Here is a 19514-nt window from a genome sequence, read left to right on the forward strand (position 1 = left end):
GAAAAGCTTTAGAGGTGACAAAACAGGGTGAGATCAGCGAGAGAACAGAACACAAAGGGGTCTGGAGGATCTCCAGCCATAGAGTGACCAATCTCTCTCTGCAGAATCGAAGAAATTTCTGTATCTTTATTTATTTTGTTATCAACACTGGGAACAACAAAATAAAAAATGGAGGTGGGCAAACCTGAGACCCACAGAGAGTTCTGGTTTCCCTTTGCTGTTGCAGAGGTCCTGCCCCACTGTTCACCTCTCAGAGACCTTGTCTCCTTTCCCTTTCTGTCCCTGCTCCCCCAGCCATAGAGGACACGGTGGAGGCTCTGGATGGCCGGCGCCCCGTCATCCGCCCCATCCCTCACGTCGCCATCCTGCGAGATGAATTCACCCAGCTCTTCAACGACGACTACGAGGAAGAGGAGGAGGAGATGGAAGCACGAGGGGAGCACACGCTGTCGGAGAAATTCGGTGGGCATTTTGCAGCAGCAGTCAGTGCCATACTTTGCTTGGAACCCTTCAGGAATAATGATTCCTGCTGGGTTCATTTGTTTGGTGAATTCACAGGACCTGGCGAGTGCTTTTCTGTGTCTAGCTCTGCTGCAGCCTCAGCAGGGGCGTTTCTCTGCCCAAACTGCCCAGGATGCTGCAGCAGTCCCAGTGAGGTTCTCACCCACAGTGCCTCTCATTGCAGTCTGCCTGGAGCACACCTTTGGCCCCGACTGCAGCCTGACCTGTGACGACTGCCAGAACGGAGCCACCTGCAACGCTGAGGGCAGCGGCTGCCACTGCCCGGCCGGCTGGACTGGCGTGCTCTGCAACCAGAGTGAGTGGCAGCTCTGTCCCCTGCTCTGGGGTGCACAGGGGATGCAGCCCTGCGAGGCTGTGGCTGGGCTGAGCCTCATCTCCCTCTCCCTCCCCAGCTTGCCCGGCCGGCACCTTCGGCAGCAACTGCAGCCAGAGCTGCCGGTGCCAGAACGGTGGCACCTGTGACCCGGCCACCGGCGCCTGCCGCTGCCCGCCCGGCGTGGCCGGAGAGCTCTGCCAGGACGGTGAGTCCGGTGTCCCCTCCCCTGCTCCGTGGTGCTGGGGGCCATCCCCATCCTCCCCCTGCCTGGTGTCAATGTCTTAGCAGAGGTTTGCCGTCACTGGGTAAGTGGCTGCTCTGGCCATCGCCAACGCCGCTCTCAGATGTCCCACATGTGCTTCTCTGAAGCCTGGAAGTGTTTCCCATGGGATTCCCTAAACTCATCCCTTTGTAGCTCTTCACTGGCAGCATCTTTAAAGCCTCTTGTTGAACCATCCACCATCTGATTCCTCTGACCACTGAGTCTTGTGGGGAAAAAAGCCATTTTAAAAAGGAAAAGGTGTGGTAGAGAGGACTCAAAACAATGCTCCAGGGGTTCTGCCTTGTCTTTGCATTCAAAGACCTTTGCAGTCCCTGTCCAGTGCTCAGCCATGACTGGGGACAGAGATCTCTGTTTCATGGGACATTCAGTGACAGACACAGGAAAGAATGTCAAACCCACAATTTCCATGGTAAATTTCCATGGAAACCATGGAGGTATTTTCACCCAAAGCATTGGAAAGCTGTGACAGCAGTAGTTACCTAAAGTACCCAAAGGAGGTGTTCACTGCTGGTGGTGCTCACTTCTTGCTCCCAAAGGGTTAAAATTTGGGGGACATAATCTGAAAACCAGAAAGAGGGAGACAATCAGAGATTCAGACAAAAGGACTTCAGTCACACGTTGGGAGCATATGGGAGCTATTACTGAAGGAGGAGAGCGAAGCAGAATGCAAATGAACATGAGAGATATCCCGACCTCTTCTTTCTGTAGGAAGGAGGTGATTGAGGGGGACAGAGAGAAAACAGCAAGGTAAAATTAAAATAAACAATGCAGAATTGCTCTGTTGTCCCAGGGTGGCATTTCCTCTGCTCCTCTGGTTGTAGGGACAAGGCCTGTGCTGCTGGGCAGCTGCTGGCCAGAGCAGTCTGCTGGCACAGCCTGTCTGCCACGTGCTTCCATGATGATCTTTAGCATAATAGAGAAAAAGCAATAATTTTATTCACTTAATAGTGCAAATACCCCTGTGGCTTTTCAGCAGGAGCAGCCTCGTGGGTTGCTTTCTCACAGAGGACAGCCTTGACACCTCTGGGAGCCCTGTGGGTGGGTTATTTCTGTCCCAACCAGTGCAGCTGCTGGTCACAGTGAGTGCAGAGCTGATGGGTGTCCTGGAGCACCACGGCGAGTGGCAGCAAGTGACATCCCTTGTGACACTGCACAGCTGATTTGGAGCTGGTGCAGGAAATCTGATCGCTGCCACCCTGGTGCCACCCTTCCCTCGGTGCATCCCTGGCCTCACACAGCTCTGTTTCTCTGCTGCAGTTAAAATGACCTGCTGAAACTGGCTCATCTTCCCAGGAAACCTCTCTCTGTCACTAGGGTGCCCTAAGGGATTTTTCGGGAAGCACTGCAGGAAAAAGTGCAACTGTGCCAACCGGGGTCACTGCCATCGGATTTACGGCGCCTGTCTGTGCGACCCCGGCTTGTACGGCCGGTTCTGCCACCTGGGTAAGCTGGTGCTCATGCCTGCTGTTCCCCTTGGATTCCAGCCCTTCTGGGAAGGAGGTTTCTGCCCCCCACCCGGGGTTGCCGACCAGCTTTTCCCCTCTGCCTGCAGCGTGCCCCAAGTGGGCGTTCGGGGCCGGCTGCTCGGAGGAGTGCCAGTGCCTGCAGCGCAACTCGCGGGACTGCGACGCCAGGGACGGCTCCTGCCGCTGCAAACCCGGCTACCGCGGCCAGCGCTGCGAGGACAGTGAGTGAGGCACAGAGTCACACAGCCACACCGTCAGCTGGGTTGGAAAGGACCTTTGAGGTCATCGAGCCCAGCCTGTGACCCAACACCACCTTGTCAACCAGACCATGGCACTGAGAGTCACATCCAGGCTCTCCTTAAACACCTCCAGGGACAGGGACTCCACCACCTCCCTGGGCAGCCCATTCCAATGCCCAGTCACCCTTTGTGAAGAACTTCTTCCTAAAGTCCAGCCTAAACCTCCCCTGGTACAGCTTAAGGCTGTGTCTTGTCCTGTCGCTGTGTCCTGGGAGCAGAGCCCGACCCCCAGCTGGCTGTCCCCTCCTGTCAGGGAGTTGTACAGAGCGATGAGCTCTCCCCTGAGCCTCCTCCAGGATAAACAGCCCCAGCTCCCTCAGCTGCTCCTCGCAGCACTTGTGTTCCAGACCCCTCACCAGCCTTGTTGCCCTTCTCTGGACACACTCCAGCCCCTCAACATCTGCCATGAACTGGGGGGTCCAGAACTGGACACAGCACTCGAGGTGTGGCCTCAGCAGTGCCCAGTAGAGGGGAAGAATGACTGCCCTGGTCCTGCTGGCCACACTATTCCTGATACATGTGCCATTGGCCTTCTTGGCCATGTGGGCACAGCCAGCTCATGTCCAGCTGCTGTCCATCAGTGCCCCCAGGTCCCTTTCTGCCTGGCCACTGTCCAGCCGCTCTGTCCCCAGCCTGTAGTGCTGCAGGGGTTGTTGTGGCCAAAATGCAGGACCCAGCATTTGGTCTTGTTAAACCTCAAATCCCTGGATTTGTCCCAGGTCCCTCTGCAGAGCCCTCCCACCCTTCAGCAGATCCACACTCGCTCCCACCCTGGTGTCATCTGGTGTCATTCTGTTCCCACGAAGCATCCCCGGAGCATCCCCCTTTCTTGTCCCGTGGCCTCTTTTCCCCACATTAATTTTCTGGGGGGTGGGGGGAAAGCTCTGCTCTCTTTCCACCCTCCCAGGCTGCCTCACCTCTTGTTCACTCAGGAGCACGCCCTGCTCACCCTCAGCCACGTTCAGTGCTCAGCAGGAGCTATGTGGTGGGTGGTGGAGCTTAGGAGGGTGCTCAGCACCTGGGGCCGGGCTCTGCCAGGGGCGAGGAGTAATTTCAGAGCTTCTTTCTCTCTAATTATGGTCGTTCACAGGCTGTGACCCTGGGTACTACGGGGATGGCTGCAAGAAGAAGTGTAGCTGCTTGCCAGGAGTGCCCTGTGACCCTGTCACCGGGGAGTGTCACAAGGAGTGTCCCCCAGGCTACCACGGGGAGCACTGCGACCAAGGTAACGCAGGGCCGTGCAGGGCAGCTCTGTGTGCGCTGGAAACTCAGCAATCCTCCCACTTCTGCTTCACAAAACGACACAAAAGCACTTCTCGAATCCCCTGAGAGCCCCAGGCCACTGCAGGTGATCTGATGGGTGGCCAGTAGAGGCTTTGGGGGACACAGGAGCTGCCACCCACAGGTCTCTGTGAGATGCTGCCGCCTCCTTAAAGTGGGAGAGTGAATTGCTCATATAAAACGAGCCTGATTCAGAAGAGGAGAACAAGGTCTCACTTCACCCTGCCACTGGACATGTCTGTGTTGGTAGATGGAGGTGATTGGGATCTAATTATTTTTCCCTGGCCTTGATGTCTTTTCCTTTCCAGGCAATCCCTGCCCAGCACAACAATATCACATTTTCTGCTCCATTCTCTATTCCATATTGAGATTCTACTTCATCTGCAAGGGCAAAAGAGTATTTTACATTTAATTTACATTAGAATTCAAACTTCTGCCTCTGTGTGAACCTCCTAGAGCAGTTTTGTGCTCTTCCCATGATGGGCCAGTTGGTGGGGCAGTGACTGAACTGCCCAGCTCTGTGTATGTCTAACTGCGTCCAACTCTCAGGCTCTGAGAGTGCAATTTTCAAGATCCTGGGGGCAGTTGGTGTGTCAGAGAGCTTCACTTTGGTCAGACAAAGGTGCTTTGAGAGGCCCTAAAGGCAGTGAGTCACTGGCACGAGGTGAGGATTACAAAATATGAACACAGCGCTTGGAAAAGAATAAGTTCTGCCAACTGCAGAGCTGAGTGGAGACTGAAAATCCACCTACTCCTGCTCTTGTGAGGCTGGAGCCTCCTGAACCCCCTTCAGCTGGTTGGATCCTACAGAAAATGCAAAAAGCTGGACACTTGAGTCCACACTGGAAGACAGACTGCAACAGTAGAAGACACTGCATGGAGAGGTTGGAAGTGGCCACGTCTGGATTTGGATTGGAGCATCCCAGAGTTTCTGCACTAACTGATGTTCAGCCATGCACTGCTTCACCCCAGCCCAGAAGTTACAACCATCAGCCTCATTAATCTGCCAGCACAGGGTCGTGGTGCAGAGCCCCATCTCTGACAGGACTTGGTCGCAACAGGAGCTGCAGACAGCAGCAAAAAATCCCAATGCAAGTGCTACCATAGTGCTGGCTGGAGAGATGGGAGCAGCTCCTGCAGGGCTGTGCCCCCTGGCAGGGTCTGACAGCCCCGAGCCCCCCGTGGTGGGATGCTGTGGCCCCTGGAGCCTCATCAGGCTGGGTGCTCCCGCTCAGGATATTTTTAAAAAGGGTAAGAAAGGAGCTGAAGGCTGTAGGGGGGAGTCACAGGAAATAACACAAATATTTGTATAGAAATAGTAGGCTCTTGGCTGTTGTTCGGGTCTGGAAATTATTAAAGGGTGAAGACAAACATCTGCCATCAATTAGCAAAGAGGAGGAATAACAAAAACTCCACTGTGTCACTGGAAATGGAGGCGCTGCGTTTCCCCCGCGGTTTGTCAGTGCCGGCGTGTTCGCCTCTGCTGAAGCTTCACAGAACTTTGGCTCTGGTGAGCGTGGAGCTCTTGTGGGGGACTCAGAGAGGATTTAAGGGTCTTTGGGTCTGGGGGCCTCAGTCTGCATGGCACCAGCTAAACTGTGGCACGGGGTACAAAGATCAAACCGAGCTGCTGTGGGCAGAACCACGCTGGAATCCAGAGCAGAGGGAAGGAAAAGCAATCATTCCTCCTCTGGATGAAGATGCTCTTTCTTTCCTGCTTTCCATCTGTGTCCATCTGTGCAAACCTGGCTGCTTCTTAAAATCCTGGTGCTCAGATCCTGGAGGCATTCAGCCAGGGAGATAAAAACCCTCACAGCGTCTTGGAAAAGCCAAGGGGTGGTTTAGTGTGAGGCTGTGACCCCAGTGCTCTGCACCCCAGCCCACAGAGAGCAGGGTGGCTTGGGCACAATCTTTATCCAAAGACTGGAGACCAGCTTGGCCTCAGCTTTTGGGGATGTGAGTGGTCACTCTTGCATGAAGAAATTCTTGTTGGAAGGACACACAACAAGAGATGGACAGACTGACCACAGTGGTGGTGGCAATGCTGGAGGTGACCAGCGTGGCCCACGGAGTGGTCACACCCAGGCTCACAGAATCATTAAGGTTGGAAAAGACCTTCAAGAAAGACCATCAAGCCCAACCTTTGAGCAAACACCACCATGCCCACTAAACCAGGAGCACAGGTGGGAACCTCTCACAGTTGGCTGCTCCCCACAGACCCAGAGGCTCCTTCAGGCTGCAGGGCTGGGCTGGTAAAATGCCCATGGGCACCTTGAGGGGGAAGTTCTGACTCTGCTGTTCTCCCACAGAGTGCCCTGAGGGGACATTTGGGGCAGGCTGTCGGCATCCCTGTGCCTGTGGAGGAGCGTTCTGTGACCGGAGCACGGGGCAGTGCCACTGCCCACCCGGCCGGATGGGACACGACTGCGCCCAAGGTGAGCACGGGCAGCAGAGCAAACGCGTTGAGAGAGGGATTTAGGTACAGAGAGAGGGATTCAGGTGTAGAGCCGTTAACTTTTCTTTTGCTGAAATTCAGTTTAAAAACACCCAGTGCAATTAGAATCATCTTAGTGGAAAATTAGAAAAAATTGCAGCTTTTGATGGTGAGTCCTAAACCACAGCCCTGCTCTGCTGTCGAGGCTGAGGGAAGCACGAGCAAACACACACGGTGAAAAAGATGAAGAGATGTTTTTGGTTGTTGTAGTCCTTAATGTAGGAGAGGAAACTTTCTTTATCCATGCGTATTTTTAATTGCCTTCACCAGATTACTCTTTAACTGCTGCAAAACTGGAGTCCGAAATGAAAAGCTTTTGCATGATTCTGCAGAATTGCAGCAGCTGGAAGGTGTTAGTCACATAGAGATGTCCCTCTCCTAAGAGTTTGGCTGAGCAACGAAACTACGTGTGCACAGTGCTTACCATACATTTCAAGCTGCCTTTTTTCCAGGCCCTGGAGCAGTTGGACCAGTTGGAGAAGGATTCTTGCCCTAGTTTTAGCAGTTCTTAGCCTTTTGCTCCTCCTTTGCGACTCACAGCGGGTCCTGGAGCAGTGACTGATGTGCTGTCCGTGGTGTGACGGCAGCTGCGGAGTCCCTGTGCCAGCAGCACCATTTCCCACTGAGGAGCCCTTGGAGCTCCCTGCAAGTGGATGCAAATCCAAAATTGGCATGAAAATCCTGGAGCGAGCTCAGAATAGCGCTGACAGAGGGCTCGCACGCTGCTTGTGGAACAGGCACGGCCGTGCTGTGCTCGCTGGTGGCCACGTGCTGCGAACAAAAGTCCACGTCTTGCAGGAGCACAGCAATGACGGCAAGAGGGAGCCCAAAAGGGCAGACATTTCCCTCTGCCACCTGGGCTCTGATCCCGGTGCTGTGTGTTCTCTCTCTGCTCACGCTCCAGCTTGCCCTGAGGGTCTCTGGGGACCGGGCTGCCAGGAGATCTGCCCTGACTGTGCCAACAATGCCAGCTGTGACCCTGCCACCGGAGCCTGTCTGTGCCCGCCCGGCTACACCGGCCAGCGCTGCCAGGATGGTGAGTGTGGGCTGGGGTGGGTCCCTCAGCTGGAATGTCCATTTCCAGCTGGAATGGGGGGCATTTCTGCTGACCTGGAGCATCCAGTGACTGACAGGCACTGCCACGCTCAGCAGGGCAGGCTGAGCACTGTAGCACTGTGCACATCTCTGTTCCCTCACTCGTTGGGGTGCAGGGTGGAGACTTCAAAGTCCCTCTAGTCCCCTCTCCACAGTGGTAACTTCTGCAGCAGCAGAAAGGGAGGCAAAACGCTGAGCCCCTCATCCTGCTCAGCACCTGCACTCGGGGTGTCAGAGCTGTGGCAGTGCTCGTGGCTCAGCCCAAGCACCGCAGGATCCAGTGGCTCTGCCGAGGGCCGAGGTTCCAGCAGCCACCTGCAGTCCCTCCCTGTTTCCCTTGGCAGTGTGTCCACCCGGCTGGTTCGGCTCCAGCTGCCAGCTGAGCTGCAGCTGTGGGAACGAGGGACATTGCCATCCGGTGACCGGGATGTGCCGCTGCCCGCCCGGCTGGACGGGGCACCACTGCCAGCGAGGTACGGCACCCGTGCTCTGTCCCCTTCCCTCCTGGGCCACTCTGATCAGTGCCAAGCTATGCTGCCATCGCTCCATTCTCATCTGCATGCCGTGCCTCTGCCAGGGAATCTCTCTGAAATCCTTTTGGTTTCTCTGCTGTCTGCCCAGTGCTGGCAGTGCCACTGGCCTTTCTGCAGCCGTGCTTGTCCCTGTGCCCGAGGGACGTTGTGACTGCTGGCAAAGACTGTGCCCATGCCATGCTCTCGGGTACTGTGCTAGTTTGAAAACAAACCAGTGGGAGGCACCAAGTCAGAAGAACAATTTAATGGAAATTAAAGAAAAGGAAAAGAAAGTAAAAGAAAACACTGACAGAGTCAAGATACAACCTGAGTCCCTGTTAGGCAGGGTGGTGGTAACAGTCCTCTGAAGTGGTGATCCTGTAGTAGAAGGGGTCTGCTCTTCCTCAGAAAGTCCAGTGGCGGCTGTGTAGCTCCTGTCCTTTGGAAATCCAGTGGAAAGGTTGTCTCTGGTGTTCAGAGTCCCAAATTATATCCACGATGGGATGCTTGGTTCCTCCCTCTGGGTGGAGCATCTCACAATGGGGTAATGAGTCATGAGGCCAGGCGTTGATTAGGCTCATTAACAGAAGATAGTCCGGAGGGAGTTATCTGGGAGTCATTAACAGAAGATAGTCCGGAGGGAGTTATCTCTGACTCATGCAGCAGGACAATGATGGGCCATTAACAGCAAGATAGTCTGGGGGGAGGAGGCAAGGAAACACTGCCCCACCTGATTTCCACAGCTCATGAGGATGGGAATAGAATACACCTCAACCCAGGACAGGTACACACCAGTGACGGGCTCCTGCTGTGTTTTTCCAGCCTGTGACCTGGGCCGCTGGGGCCCCGACTGTGCCCACGCCTGCAACTGCAGCAACAGCGACGGCAGCTGCAGCGCCGAGAGCGGGCAGTGCCTGTGCGAGGCCGGCTACACGGGCAGCCACTGCGAGCAGAGTGAGTGCTGCCCCTGCCCTGCCTGCCCTTACACCCAGCAGGGGCTGCAGGTGTTCCAGGCACCGGGCCAGCCCAGTCCCCTTCCCTGGCTGGGGTGCTGGTCCTGTCCCCAGGGTGGCTGGGTGATGTGGGTACACACCTGTTAGGGGCAGATTGGAACCCGCTGGCTGTTATCAAAAAAGAAGCTGCCAGGTATTTTTATTCCATTCAGAGTCCGAGCCCCTGCCTTAGGATAGCTTCCCTGGACCCGGGAGAGGACAGGCTCCTCAGTCTCGTTTCTTGCAGAGTGCCCAGAGGGGTGGTTTGGGCTGAGCTGTCGGCACCAGTGTCAGTGTGACAACGGAGCAACCTGTGACCACGTCAGCGGGGCCTGTACCTGCGGCCCGGGCTGGCGGGGAACCTTCTGTGAGCACGGTGAGTACCTCAACCTGGGGACCAGGGCTCCATCCCAGACAGTTCGTGCTCCCTGTCTGACTTTGCTCTCCTGTTACAGCAAAGAGAATCCCTCAGGATGGTCATGGGGAGAACAAGTCTGCAAGCTGCTGTCTCTGGTTTTATTTCTGGAGGGAAAAGGTCTAGGGAAACAAAAAAAGACTATGAAAATGTAAATAATAGGTGACCCCGTGGTTGTACAGCTGGTGCGGTCACCCGAGGGTGTACATGTTGCACACAGGGTCTTGGAGCAGCCTCTTGGAGGGGCCTCTGGATGCAGGGATCTGGCTCCCCCAGCAGCCTCTCCATGGTCAGGAACCTCATGCCATCACTCTCCTGATCCACCACTGCCCTCTCCTGTACCTGAAATGTCCACAGTGGACTCACATCTAATATGTGCTGCCCTTAGCAGTGGCTGTCACACCAGTGCAGCCTCACGTCGGCCACAAAGGCCACCAAGGGGCCCCTTTTCCCACTGGGAGGGCTGCAGCTCTGCATTTCCTGTGGATTTCTCCTTTGTTTTCCACAGCCTGCCCTGACGGATTTTATGGACTGGAGTGTCGGCAAGCCTGTGACTGCCTGAATGGTGCCCACTGTGACCCTGTGACGGGACAGTGCCAGTGTCCCCCCGGCTGGACCGGCCCCCGCTGTGCCCAGGGTAGGTGTCTGTGCCCAGGTGCCCACCCTGCCCTCCACGGGCACTCTGGAGCCAGGGCTGTCTCTGCTGCCAGGTCATAGGATACGGAGGTTTGGGTTGGCTGTTCCCCACTTGTGATTTTCCCTGTGTGGAATTTAATTTGAATTCAGAGTGGGGGGCTCTGCCTGAGCATGTTGTGGTTGGATGCAATGAGGAAAAAACTCCTTCCAAATAGGTAGTGATGACAGTGTCTGTGTTCAGATGTCTGGCCTGTAGGACGCATTACTTCCCTGTAACATGACAAAACCACCTCACACAGCAGCCAAGCACCAGCATCAGGTCCTCTCCCAGCCCCTGGGATGGTTGGTAGGAGCCTGGCTGCTGTAATTCCCACCCCCTGCCCACCATTCCTGCCTGCTCTGCTCCCCTGCAGCGTGCCAGGAGAACAGGTACGGCCAGGACTGCAGCCAGACCTGCCACTGCTTCAACAACGCCTCTTGCAGCCACATCAGCGGCCGCTGCCTCTGCTCAGAGGGGTGGACGGGACCCACCTGCCAGCAAGGTAACCCTTCCCAGCCCAGCCTGCCTCCCCTGCCAGCTCAGGAAGGAAGGCATTCCTCGGGGTGGGCGGAATGCTGCTGCCTCTTACCCAAGTGGGTGAAATACCAAAAGTCATTTTGTGGGCAGCTGAGCAGCCTTGGGGGGGGTCACTGGCTCCTCTTGCATCAAAATCAGTGTTGCTCTGTATCAGACCACCCACCCACGGCTCTGGCAGCATGGCACAAGCCTCCAGAGCTGTGTCCTGACTGGGATGTTTGTTCTGCTTCTCCCTCAGCCTGCCCAGTGGGTTTTTACGGGAAGAACTGCCAGCAGCGCTGCCTCTGCCAGCACGGCGGCACCTGTGACCCAGCCACGGGGGCCTGTGCTTGCCCCGCGGGCTGGACCGGGCTGGCCTGCGAGCTGGGTGAGGAAACAGCTGGGGAAATGGCTCTGGGGCAAACAGGTCCTGGTTTGGAGTGGCTTCCCTCTGAAGGTCGGAGGTGACGTGCGAGGGGTTGGGGTGCACGGTCCTTCCTGCGCGTGTGGGGCGGTGGGAGCTGGGAGGGTGGGAGCTGGGGCAGTGTCTCACCCTGTGCCCCTGCCAGCCTGTGCCCAGGGGCAGCACGGCCTGGACTGCCAGCAGCGCTGCGAGTGCCAGCACGGGGGGCTCTGTGACCGCCGGACAGGGCACTGCTTCTGCCAGCCCGGCTGGACCGGCGACAAGTGCGAGAGATGTAAGTGGGGCACGGGGGGTCTGGGCATCGATGGCTCTGGCAGCACCTGGTGCTGCACAGGGAGGCTCTGAGGGCTTAAGAAAAGACATAAAATTCAGATTTTGGCCCAGCAGGGAGCTGGCAGGTCCGTGGGTTTGGCTGTGCCCCGGTTCTGCCCATTGCTGCGCATTCTCCTTCCATTGAATCCCAAGAGGGGTTTGGGTGAGAAGGGACCTTAGGGATCATCCAGTTCCAACCCCATCTGGTTCCTGTCCTCTGAGGGCTGTCCTGAAAGTGCTGGTGCACACCCAGAGCAGCCTGTGGCAGTGCTGGTGGGAGGGGGATGGATTCCCAAAGGCACAGATCCGCAGGCATCAGTGCAGAGCTACAGGCCCCAGGCAGGGATGGGGACAGGATGGCAACCCTGCAAGGTGAAACCAAAATGCCAGGGGAGGATCTTCCTCTGCCACAGCAGGTAACAGAAGAACCATCCCCTTTCCATTCTTCCTCCTGTGTGTCCTTGTATCACACTGACCCTCGGGGCCTGGCTTTGCTCCCAAGCCCCAGCAAGCCACGCCATCTGTCCCCTGGTGGCTCTGTGTCTGCTGTGTCCTTAGCTGTGACACACCCTGTCCATGAGGAAGGGTTGGAAAGGCTCTTGGCCTTCAGAGCAACGACAGGGACCTCCTCACACATCAGCACACCAAGCAGAGATCCACAAGCTTCTTCCCTTCTGGGGTCATGACACCCCAGCCTGGCACATCCTTAAATCAGGGCGTAAAGTCCAGTGGCAGCACTTGCCAGCTGAAGTCTGGCACAAGGGAGCTGCCACTGGAGCCTCAGCTGCCACCAGCCGCTCTCAGGTTCCCTGCTGGGAATGCTCTTCCCTTCAGGAGGCTGTAAATCAGCTGGCAGCTGAGGCTTGGCCACACGAATCACCTTGCTGGGTCCTGCTGCATCCCGAGGCACAGTGTCCCCTCCCAGCATCGTCACAGGCTCCCAGAGCCCCACACGCAGCCTCAGCAGCACCAGGCAGTGCTAAGCACTTCTATAAATTCTTTCAATACAAATTAATGAAGAAACCCACCCAAAAGGTCGAAATTATGTTGTTTTTCTTTTTAAAAAGAACAGGCTAGGGTCCTATCAGCTCCCCAGGGCTGTATTTCAGGCTGCCTGTGTGCACAAGGGACAGGCCCGGTCAGCTGTGGAACTACTGGGAAAAAGCCCCAAAAAGTCACCTTTTTTGTGCTCTCTCCTGTGTTTTCATCCCTGAAGCTTGTCCGGAGGGGCTGTTTGGGGCACGCTGTGAGGAGCTCTGTGACTGTGGGGACAACGTCTCGTGCCACCATGTCACTGGTGCTTGTGATTGCCCCCGTGGCTGGAGGGGCCGGCGCTGCGAGAAGGGTGAGGAACACGCCTGGGTAAGGGAAATCCAGGGAAACAGCAGATGCTCCAGAGCCTGGGAAGGAGGGGAGCTTCATTTTTAATGAGAATTACAAGCTGTGGCAATATATTTTGAGGCTGTTGTGCTGGCTTGGTACCGGGGCAGGAGCCCCTCGGGTTCTGATGCCTTCCAGGCATTAACATTAACTTAAAATCCAGGCAGGAGACTCACATCCCGTTGTTTGTTTTCCCACAGCCTGCCTGCCAGGCTTCTTTGGGAAGAACTGTGCCAGCCGCTGTGCCTGTCCCTTGGGAGTGCCCTGCCACCATGTCAGCGGCCAGTGCGGCTGCCCGCCGGGACTGACCGGCTCTGGATGTGAAAAATGTACGGAGATGGGAATGTGAGGGGTCAAGCAATTCCTACAGAAAATAGAAGGGGGAAAAAAAAAAAAAGATAAACAAGGGAAACCAGCCCAAGAGCAGAGCTGTGCCAAGGAGCGACTCCCAGTCTGGCAGCTGGGCACATGCCTGCGGAATGTTAGCGGGGCAGAGGGAGCCAAGTGGGAAATCAGAGCTGGGTATTTATCCAGAGGATTAGCAATAAATCACTATTAAAATGAGCTCCTGTGGGTAAGAGCAAGCCTGGAAGAGACAGAGGTGTGTGAGCACATTCCTCACGCAGAGGACAGTGCTGGATTTGCCATCTCTTGCAGAAATGTGAGGGCAGGTGGGGCTGACATAGCAAAAGGCACCTAATGCCTTTAAGTAGTTGCTTTTCCTTTCAATCCAAGTATTTCCTGGAGTGAAGGAACCTTTTGCATGTGGGTCGCTTTGCTTTTTGGGTGACGGAGAACTTTTACTGCCTTAAAAGCCTCTCTAAATCCTGGCTAAAATTAAAAAGGGAATAAAAAAGCCTTGCAAAGAGGGGTGGGATGGCTCCTGAGCCACCTTGGTGCCGTGTCTCCTCACAGCCTGCCTGCCCGGGACCTTCGGGGAGGGCTGTGCTCAGATCTGCCAGTGCGCCGGAGCCACCCAGGAGTGTCACCCTGTCACCGGGGCCTGTGTCTGCCCCCCCGGCTTCCACGGTCCCACCTGCCAGCTGGGTGAGTCCTGCTCTGGTCCCGCTGCATCCCCTTTGCAGGCTGTCCCATGCTGAAATCCCGGTGCTGTGAGGGAGGTGTGTGGCTCGAGTTCTGGGTGCTTTGGGGCTGCTCTGTGTGACAGAGCGGATCAGAACTCCTCGGCTGGTGCCAGCCTGGCACAGACCCGCTCCCAGCAGAGCTCTCTGCCTCCTCCCTGGTGAAACACCCACGCAAACCCACCTGGTGGATTTTCTCGGGGTGTCTGGACCTTATGCTCTTATTTTTGGGCACTGAGGCTGCTGTCTGTTGCCCCCTCAGAGTGCTCCCCGGGGTGGTACGGCCGTGACTGCGAGAGGCCGTGCCAGTGCAAGAACGGGGGCCAGTGTGACACTGCCACGGGGATGTGCCACTGCCCGGCAGGCTTCATCGGCGCTGACTGCGGCATCGGTGAGCCCTGGCTCAGCCAGAGGGGGTGGGAAAGCAGGGGAGCCTCCTCAGGGGGAGGTGAGGGGTGGGAGATGCAGATCCTGCCCACAGAAGGGCTGCTGACCCTGTGGGGATGAGCAGCGGACCAGGGACCGACTCCTGAGAAAAGCTCCTTGGGTCCCTTCAGCACCTGTGCTGGCAGCAGGGCCCTCCTGCTGTGTCCCAGGGAATGACCCTGCAGCTGATGGTTTTTGCTGTCTGCCCTAGCCACGGAAACATTTCCCTGCTCCGTTTATTTTATGATAAAGTGATTTCTCCTGACACACCGTGCCCTCGCTGTACACGGGCATGGCTGGGCAGGGCTTGGAGCAACCTGGCTTAGTGGAAGGTGTCCCTGCCCATGGCAGGGGGTTGGAAACAGATGATCTTTAAGGTCTCTTCTAATCCAAACCATTCCATGGTTCCGTGATACAGCAGTGCAGGGCTGGAGGCTCCTTCTGCCTCCCATCGCTCAGCTCCAGCGCTCTGCAAAGCTTTCCCTCTCCCACCTCCCACCTCCCCAGCCCTGCTTTGGCGTGACCGAGGTTTTCCTCCCATCAGGATGCCCCGCTGGCCGCTACGGCCAGGACTGTGCAGGGCTGTGCTCCTGCGGGGCCGGTGTTCCCTGTGACCCCGTCACCGGAGACTGTGTGTGCCCTCCAGGCAGAGCTGGCCGCACGTGTGAGCAAGGCAAGTAGGGACCGTGGGGTTGTGCATCAGGACTGTCAGGCAGTGGGTTGGGAAAGGTCCTGAGCAGGAACTCATTTCCCTGCCCCGAGATCTCTGCTCGCGGTGCCTGTGCCCACCACCGCTGCCTCTGCCCCCGCAGGTTGTGAGAAGCACCGGTACGGGGTGGGCTGCCAGCAGCCCTGCTCCTGCCACAACGGGGGGCTCTGTGACGCCGCCGACGGCTCCTGCTCGTGTGCGCCGGGCTGGACGGGGAAATCCTGCGAATTAGGTAACCCTGGTCCGGATGGATTGTCCTGCACCGACCCAGTAACTGTGGAGCTCACATACTGGGTCCAGTTTCTGTTGTGCCACCCGTGCCTCACCGCAGCCCTCTGAAGCGCAGGTGTGGGGCTGCTGAGCAGCTCTGCCGCTCCCTCTCGCCCGCAGAATGCCCTCCGGGATGGTTCGGTGCCGCCTGCCAGCTGCGCTGCTCCTGCCTGCACAACGCCAGCTGCGACCCGGCCACGGGGACCTGCCGCTGTCCCGCGGGCCACTACGGGCCCCTGTGCGAACACAGTGAGTGCTGGCGGCGGGGACACCCTCGGCTTGGGGCGGGGCGCGGTTTCTAAAGCTCGTCCCGGAGAGCAGGACCGCAGGACACGGGTGTGACACCAGTGCCACACACCGCGGGGCTCTCCCTTTCCCAGTGGTTCACAGCGAGCCCTTCCCAGGCGGCAGGGGCAGAGGGGCGATTCCTGATCTCTGCGTGACCCCACGGCCACCGCGGTGCCCTCCCAAGGCGCACACTGCCCGCAGGGGCTGGCTACCGAGCAAATGCCGTGCAGCCGCGCATGGTGCTCGGCAGCTGAACGCGGGGCTCTGCCACCGCGACGTCGCTCGCCTGGGCACTTCTCGGGCAGAAAGGCTCGCTGCTTCTCCCTGCTGGGCTGACCGAGGCGCTGCTGCGGACTCGCACCCACCCACGCTCTAACGAGCTGTTCCCGTCCCAGGCTGTCCCCCGGGTTTCCACGGAGCGGGCTGCCGGGAGCGCTGCGACTGCGAGCACGGCGCCGGCTGTGACCCCGCCACCGGGCGCTGCCGGTGTCCCCCTGGGCTGCGGGGCGAGCGCTGTCACACAGGTACCGCCCAGCCTCGTCCCCTTCCCGGCGGATCCCGAGGGGCGGGCACGAGTGCGGGGGATGTGTTTGTTCCATGTCTCACACAGGCTGCAAGGAAGGCACCTACGGCGAGGGCTGCCAGCGGCTCTGTGACTGCCCCAGCGATGTCCCCTGCGACCCGGCCACGGGGCGCTGCCTGTGCCCCCCGGGCAAAACCGGCCCCACGTGTGCTGCAGGTGAGCTGAGCCACAGCTGGGCGGCCGAGGAAGGGGGCTGTGCGAGGGGAATTTTGCTCCCAGGAAGCTGGAAAGGGCTTTTTTCTGGTGTGTGTCACCTCATAGAGCGAGAGGGGCAGTGGCCCTCTCCTCTCTGGCCCCTGTTTGCAGTGAGCTCTGAATGCAAATTCTCGCCCAGCCTCCAGAGCCCGCGTGTTCAGATTGACACGGCCGAAAGGCTGAGGATCGAAGGCTGAAGGAACATCCTGGGGATGTTCTGACGTCCCGTGTCACCACGGCAAAAAGCTCTCTCTGCCCTATCCCACACCCAGCCTCCACCGCAGGCTCTGCAGCATCCCGGGAAAGCTCTGAGCATTCCTGCTTGGCTGCTGCCACGGGCAACAGCCTGAGCAGCTCTGTACCCTCTGCAGATTGCCGGCCCACCCAGTTCGGCCCCGACTGCCGCCTGGCCTGCCAGTGTGCCCCCAGCAGCTCCTACTGCAACGCCAGGAACGGGCAGTGCCTCTGCCTGAACGGCCACACGGGACCCACGTGCCGGGAAGGTGAGGGCAGGGCAGGGACAAGTGCAGCCAATGCAGAACCACAGCAGAACCCGCAGGAGTGCTGAACCCCTGCTCGGGCTGTGGGTGCTGCCCCGGGGGTTGGGTTTGGGAGCAGTAAATCAGCTCAGTCCAGTCACTTAGGGTAGCACCTGCCTCTTGCCAAGCCCCTCGGTTGGTCTGACCCGTTTGCTGTCGCTGCAGCCATGAGGGAGGTTTATGAAGCCTCAGAAATAAAGCTGTTTAGCAGCCTGGCCACAAATGTGCCCCTGGTAAAGCCAGGGCACAAATCCCACCCTCTTAAGAGCACGCCGGAACAATGATCCCATGGAACCGCAGCGGAACCCCCACACTCCTCATTTCTGCCCAAACCATGACTGAACCTGTTGGCTCAGAGTGACCCCCGTGGGTGCTGGACAGGGGGGTGGGGGGCAGGAGGGTCTGACCTAAACCCAGAGACTGCAACCAGTGCTCCCAGTGGGGAGGGGAATGGGGAGGAGGCTGTGCCCCCCCAGCAGGGCAGGGTGTGAAGGGTCAGTCCTGCAGCAGGGCTGTCCTCAGCGAGGACTGACCTGTCCTGTCTTCCCTTCCAGCCACTCAGTCCCTGCCACCCACCAGGCCACCACCACCCCCGGAGGGGCTCTGGCCAGCGGAGAAGTAGGTCCTGCTCCGGGGAGCACTCCCTGGGTTTAACCAAGCAGCCACCTGAAGAAGCCAATGACCTGTAATGAACTCATTTATGAGCCACATGAGCAGCTCCCGTCTCCTGGCAACCCCAGCTGCTGCTTTTGGGGTGGTCTGAGCGAGGCCGAAGCGCCCAGTATAACCAGTTCACTGTGCCAGCGCGGGCTGGCCGCGAGGACACGTGTGCCCACACCGGTGCGTGCCTTTGGCCAGAGACCAGAGGACCAGCTCAGAAGGGATCAGTTCTGGCCAGGGGACAGTGGACTTTGACAGCTCGTGACACATTGCTGGCCTTCATTTTTGGGTGCTGGGCTTGGGGAGGGCGCTGCAATCATGGTCCAAATCAGGTATTCATGCATAAATATTTATGGGAAACTGCACCACGGTGCTGTCAGGACTGATGGCTGACAGTGCCCAGCTCTCCTGAGACTGGGCCACCTGTGGATGCACCACTTCACTTGAATTATTTTTTTAAATTTGAATTTTCCATGGTGTTTTACTGTAAATGACTGTTTGCCAGGGGAAGACATGCTGGGCTTCAGCACTCAGCTGCAGAGCTGGTGCCTCCTTGCTGACAGCACACGCTGTGCTGGATGAGCTTGGTGGGGGCCTGGAGTCTGTTCTTCATGCCAGGAGTTTGTGAGCCCATGGCATTGCCCATGTCACTTTTTCCAAGAAAAAGGAAGCCTAAATCAAGTGTGGCAATCAGAGACACTGCGTGGATGTGGACAAAGCTCTCGCACATCTGGTCGATGCAAATCCCAGCTGGAATGTCCTCGCCCAGCCCTGAACCCTGAGTTTGCTGTTCCAGTCATAGCCAGGAGCTGGCCACCTGCAGCAGCGGGGAATGTCACCACTCCAATGTCACCACATCGGCCTGGCCAGGGCCCAGGGCCCCCTTTGTTTGCACAAAGCTCTTGGGCAGGCAAAGCCTGAGAGCCGACACTGCCAGAGGAATCCCAGCTCTGCAGAGGAGAGGGACAGCCCTGGCCCCTCCCATCCCATCCCATCCCACCCCATCCCATCCCACCCCATCCCATCCCATCCCATCCCATCCCATCCCATCCCATCCCATCCCATCCCATCCCATCCCATCCCACCCCACCCCACCCCATCCCACCCCACCCCACCCCATCCCACCCCACCCCATCCCATCCCCACTCCAGTGGCTGCAGCACAGCCCTGCCCAGGCGCTTGGCCTTTAAATTATTCCCACAGGGGCCAACTGAAAATAATAAAAGGATTGTTTCTTTTCCTGATGGAATTTATTTTAATCTGTATATAACTTGTAATTTTGGGGCTAATTCCTTTCTTATTTTATTTCTTCCTTAACAGTATTTTTTTTTGCATTAGATACCGTTCTTGTGAAGAAATCATGTTAATATAAGTATGTAGTGAAGGACCAAAATCGTGTTGTCGGGGTTGGATGGTGGATAAGCAGGGAGCAGGAAGATTTTGTCCATGTGCCAAATGACCCCAGTCAGTGCTGCTGCCGATTCTCCAGACAATCATCCCTCAGCTTCCCTCTGCCTTGAACTTCCTGGGGCCCTGGAGGAAGGTTCCAGTGATTGGGAGCAGCACAGGAGGAGGAGGAGGAGGCCAGTGGAGATGCTCTGCCTCGATGGCCCTGCTCCAGGAGAACATGGAAACAGCCCTAACCATGGGGATAGATCCATCCTGTCCCATTCCAGCTGCAGCTCCCTGACTCCTGGCAGCTGCTCGGAGCAAACCATGTGTCTGAGCATGGGACTGCAGCAACCCTGTACCTGTATTTTTATGTAATGTTCTTTTCCT

General features: G+C 57.4%; 1 protein-coding gene across 1 annotated transcript in view; it reads left to right on the top strand.

Moving 5' to 3' along the window:
* Positions 1–18754, top strand: part of MEGF6 (multiple EGF like domains 6) — a 36947-nt gene extending 18193 nt beyond the window's left edge. The window contains exons 9-34 of the mRNA XM_069034830.1: positions 295–462; positions 686–817; positions 915–1043; positions 2436–2564; positions 2674–2808; positions 3977–4111; positions 6477–6602; positions 7566–7697; positions 8101–8229; positions 9091–9222; positions 9508–9636; positions 10184–10312; positions 10725–10853; positions 11127–11255; positions 11437–11565; positions 12820–12948; positions 13184–13312; positions 13899–14030; positions 14328–14456; positions 15036–15164; positions 15304–15432; positions 15591–15719; positions 16154–16282; positions 16369–16497; positions 16908–17039; positions 17630–18754. Of these exons, the coding sequence (XP_068890931.1) occupies positions 295–462; positions 686–817; positions 915–1043; positions 2436–2564; positions 2674–2808; positions 3977–4111; positions 6477–6602; positions 7566–7697; positions 8101–8229; positions 9091–9222; positions 9508–9636; positions 10184–10312; positions 10725–10853; positions 11127–11255; positions 11437–11565; positions 12820–12948; positions 13184–13312; positions 13899–14030; positions 14328–14456; positions 15036–15164; positions 15304–15432; positions 15591–15719; positions 16154–16282; positions 16369–16497; positions 16908–17039; positions 17630–17697 (3356 nt within the window). The 3' untranslated portion in view covers positions 17698–18754. The remainder of the gene's footprint in view (positions 1–294; positions 463–685; positions 818–914; positions 1044–2435; positions 2565–2673; positions 2809–3976; positions 4112–6476; positions 6603–7565; positions 7698–8100; positions 8230–9090; positions 9223–9507; positions 9637–10183; positions 10313–10724; positions 10854–11126; positions 11256–11436; positions 11566–12819; positions 12949–13183; positions 13313–13898; positions 14031–14327; positions 14457–15035; positions 15165–15303; positions 15433–15590; positions 15720–16153; positions 16283–16368; positions 16498–16907; positions 17040–17629) is intronic.
* The last annotated feature ends 760 nt before the right edge of the window (positions 18755–19514 follow it).

This window comes from Aphelocoma coerulescens, chromosome 21, assembly GCF_041296385.1.
Source record: "Aphelocoma coerulescens isolate FSJ_1873_10779 chromosome 21, UR_Acoe_1.0, whole genome shotgun sequence".
NCBI classification, from domain to species: domain Eukaryota; kingdom Metazoa; phylum Chordata; class Aves; order Passeriformes; family Corvidae; genus Aphelocoma; species Aphelocoma coerulescens.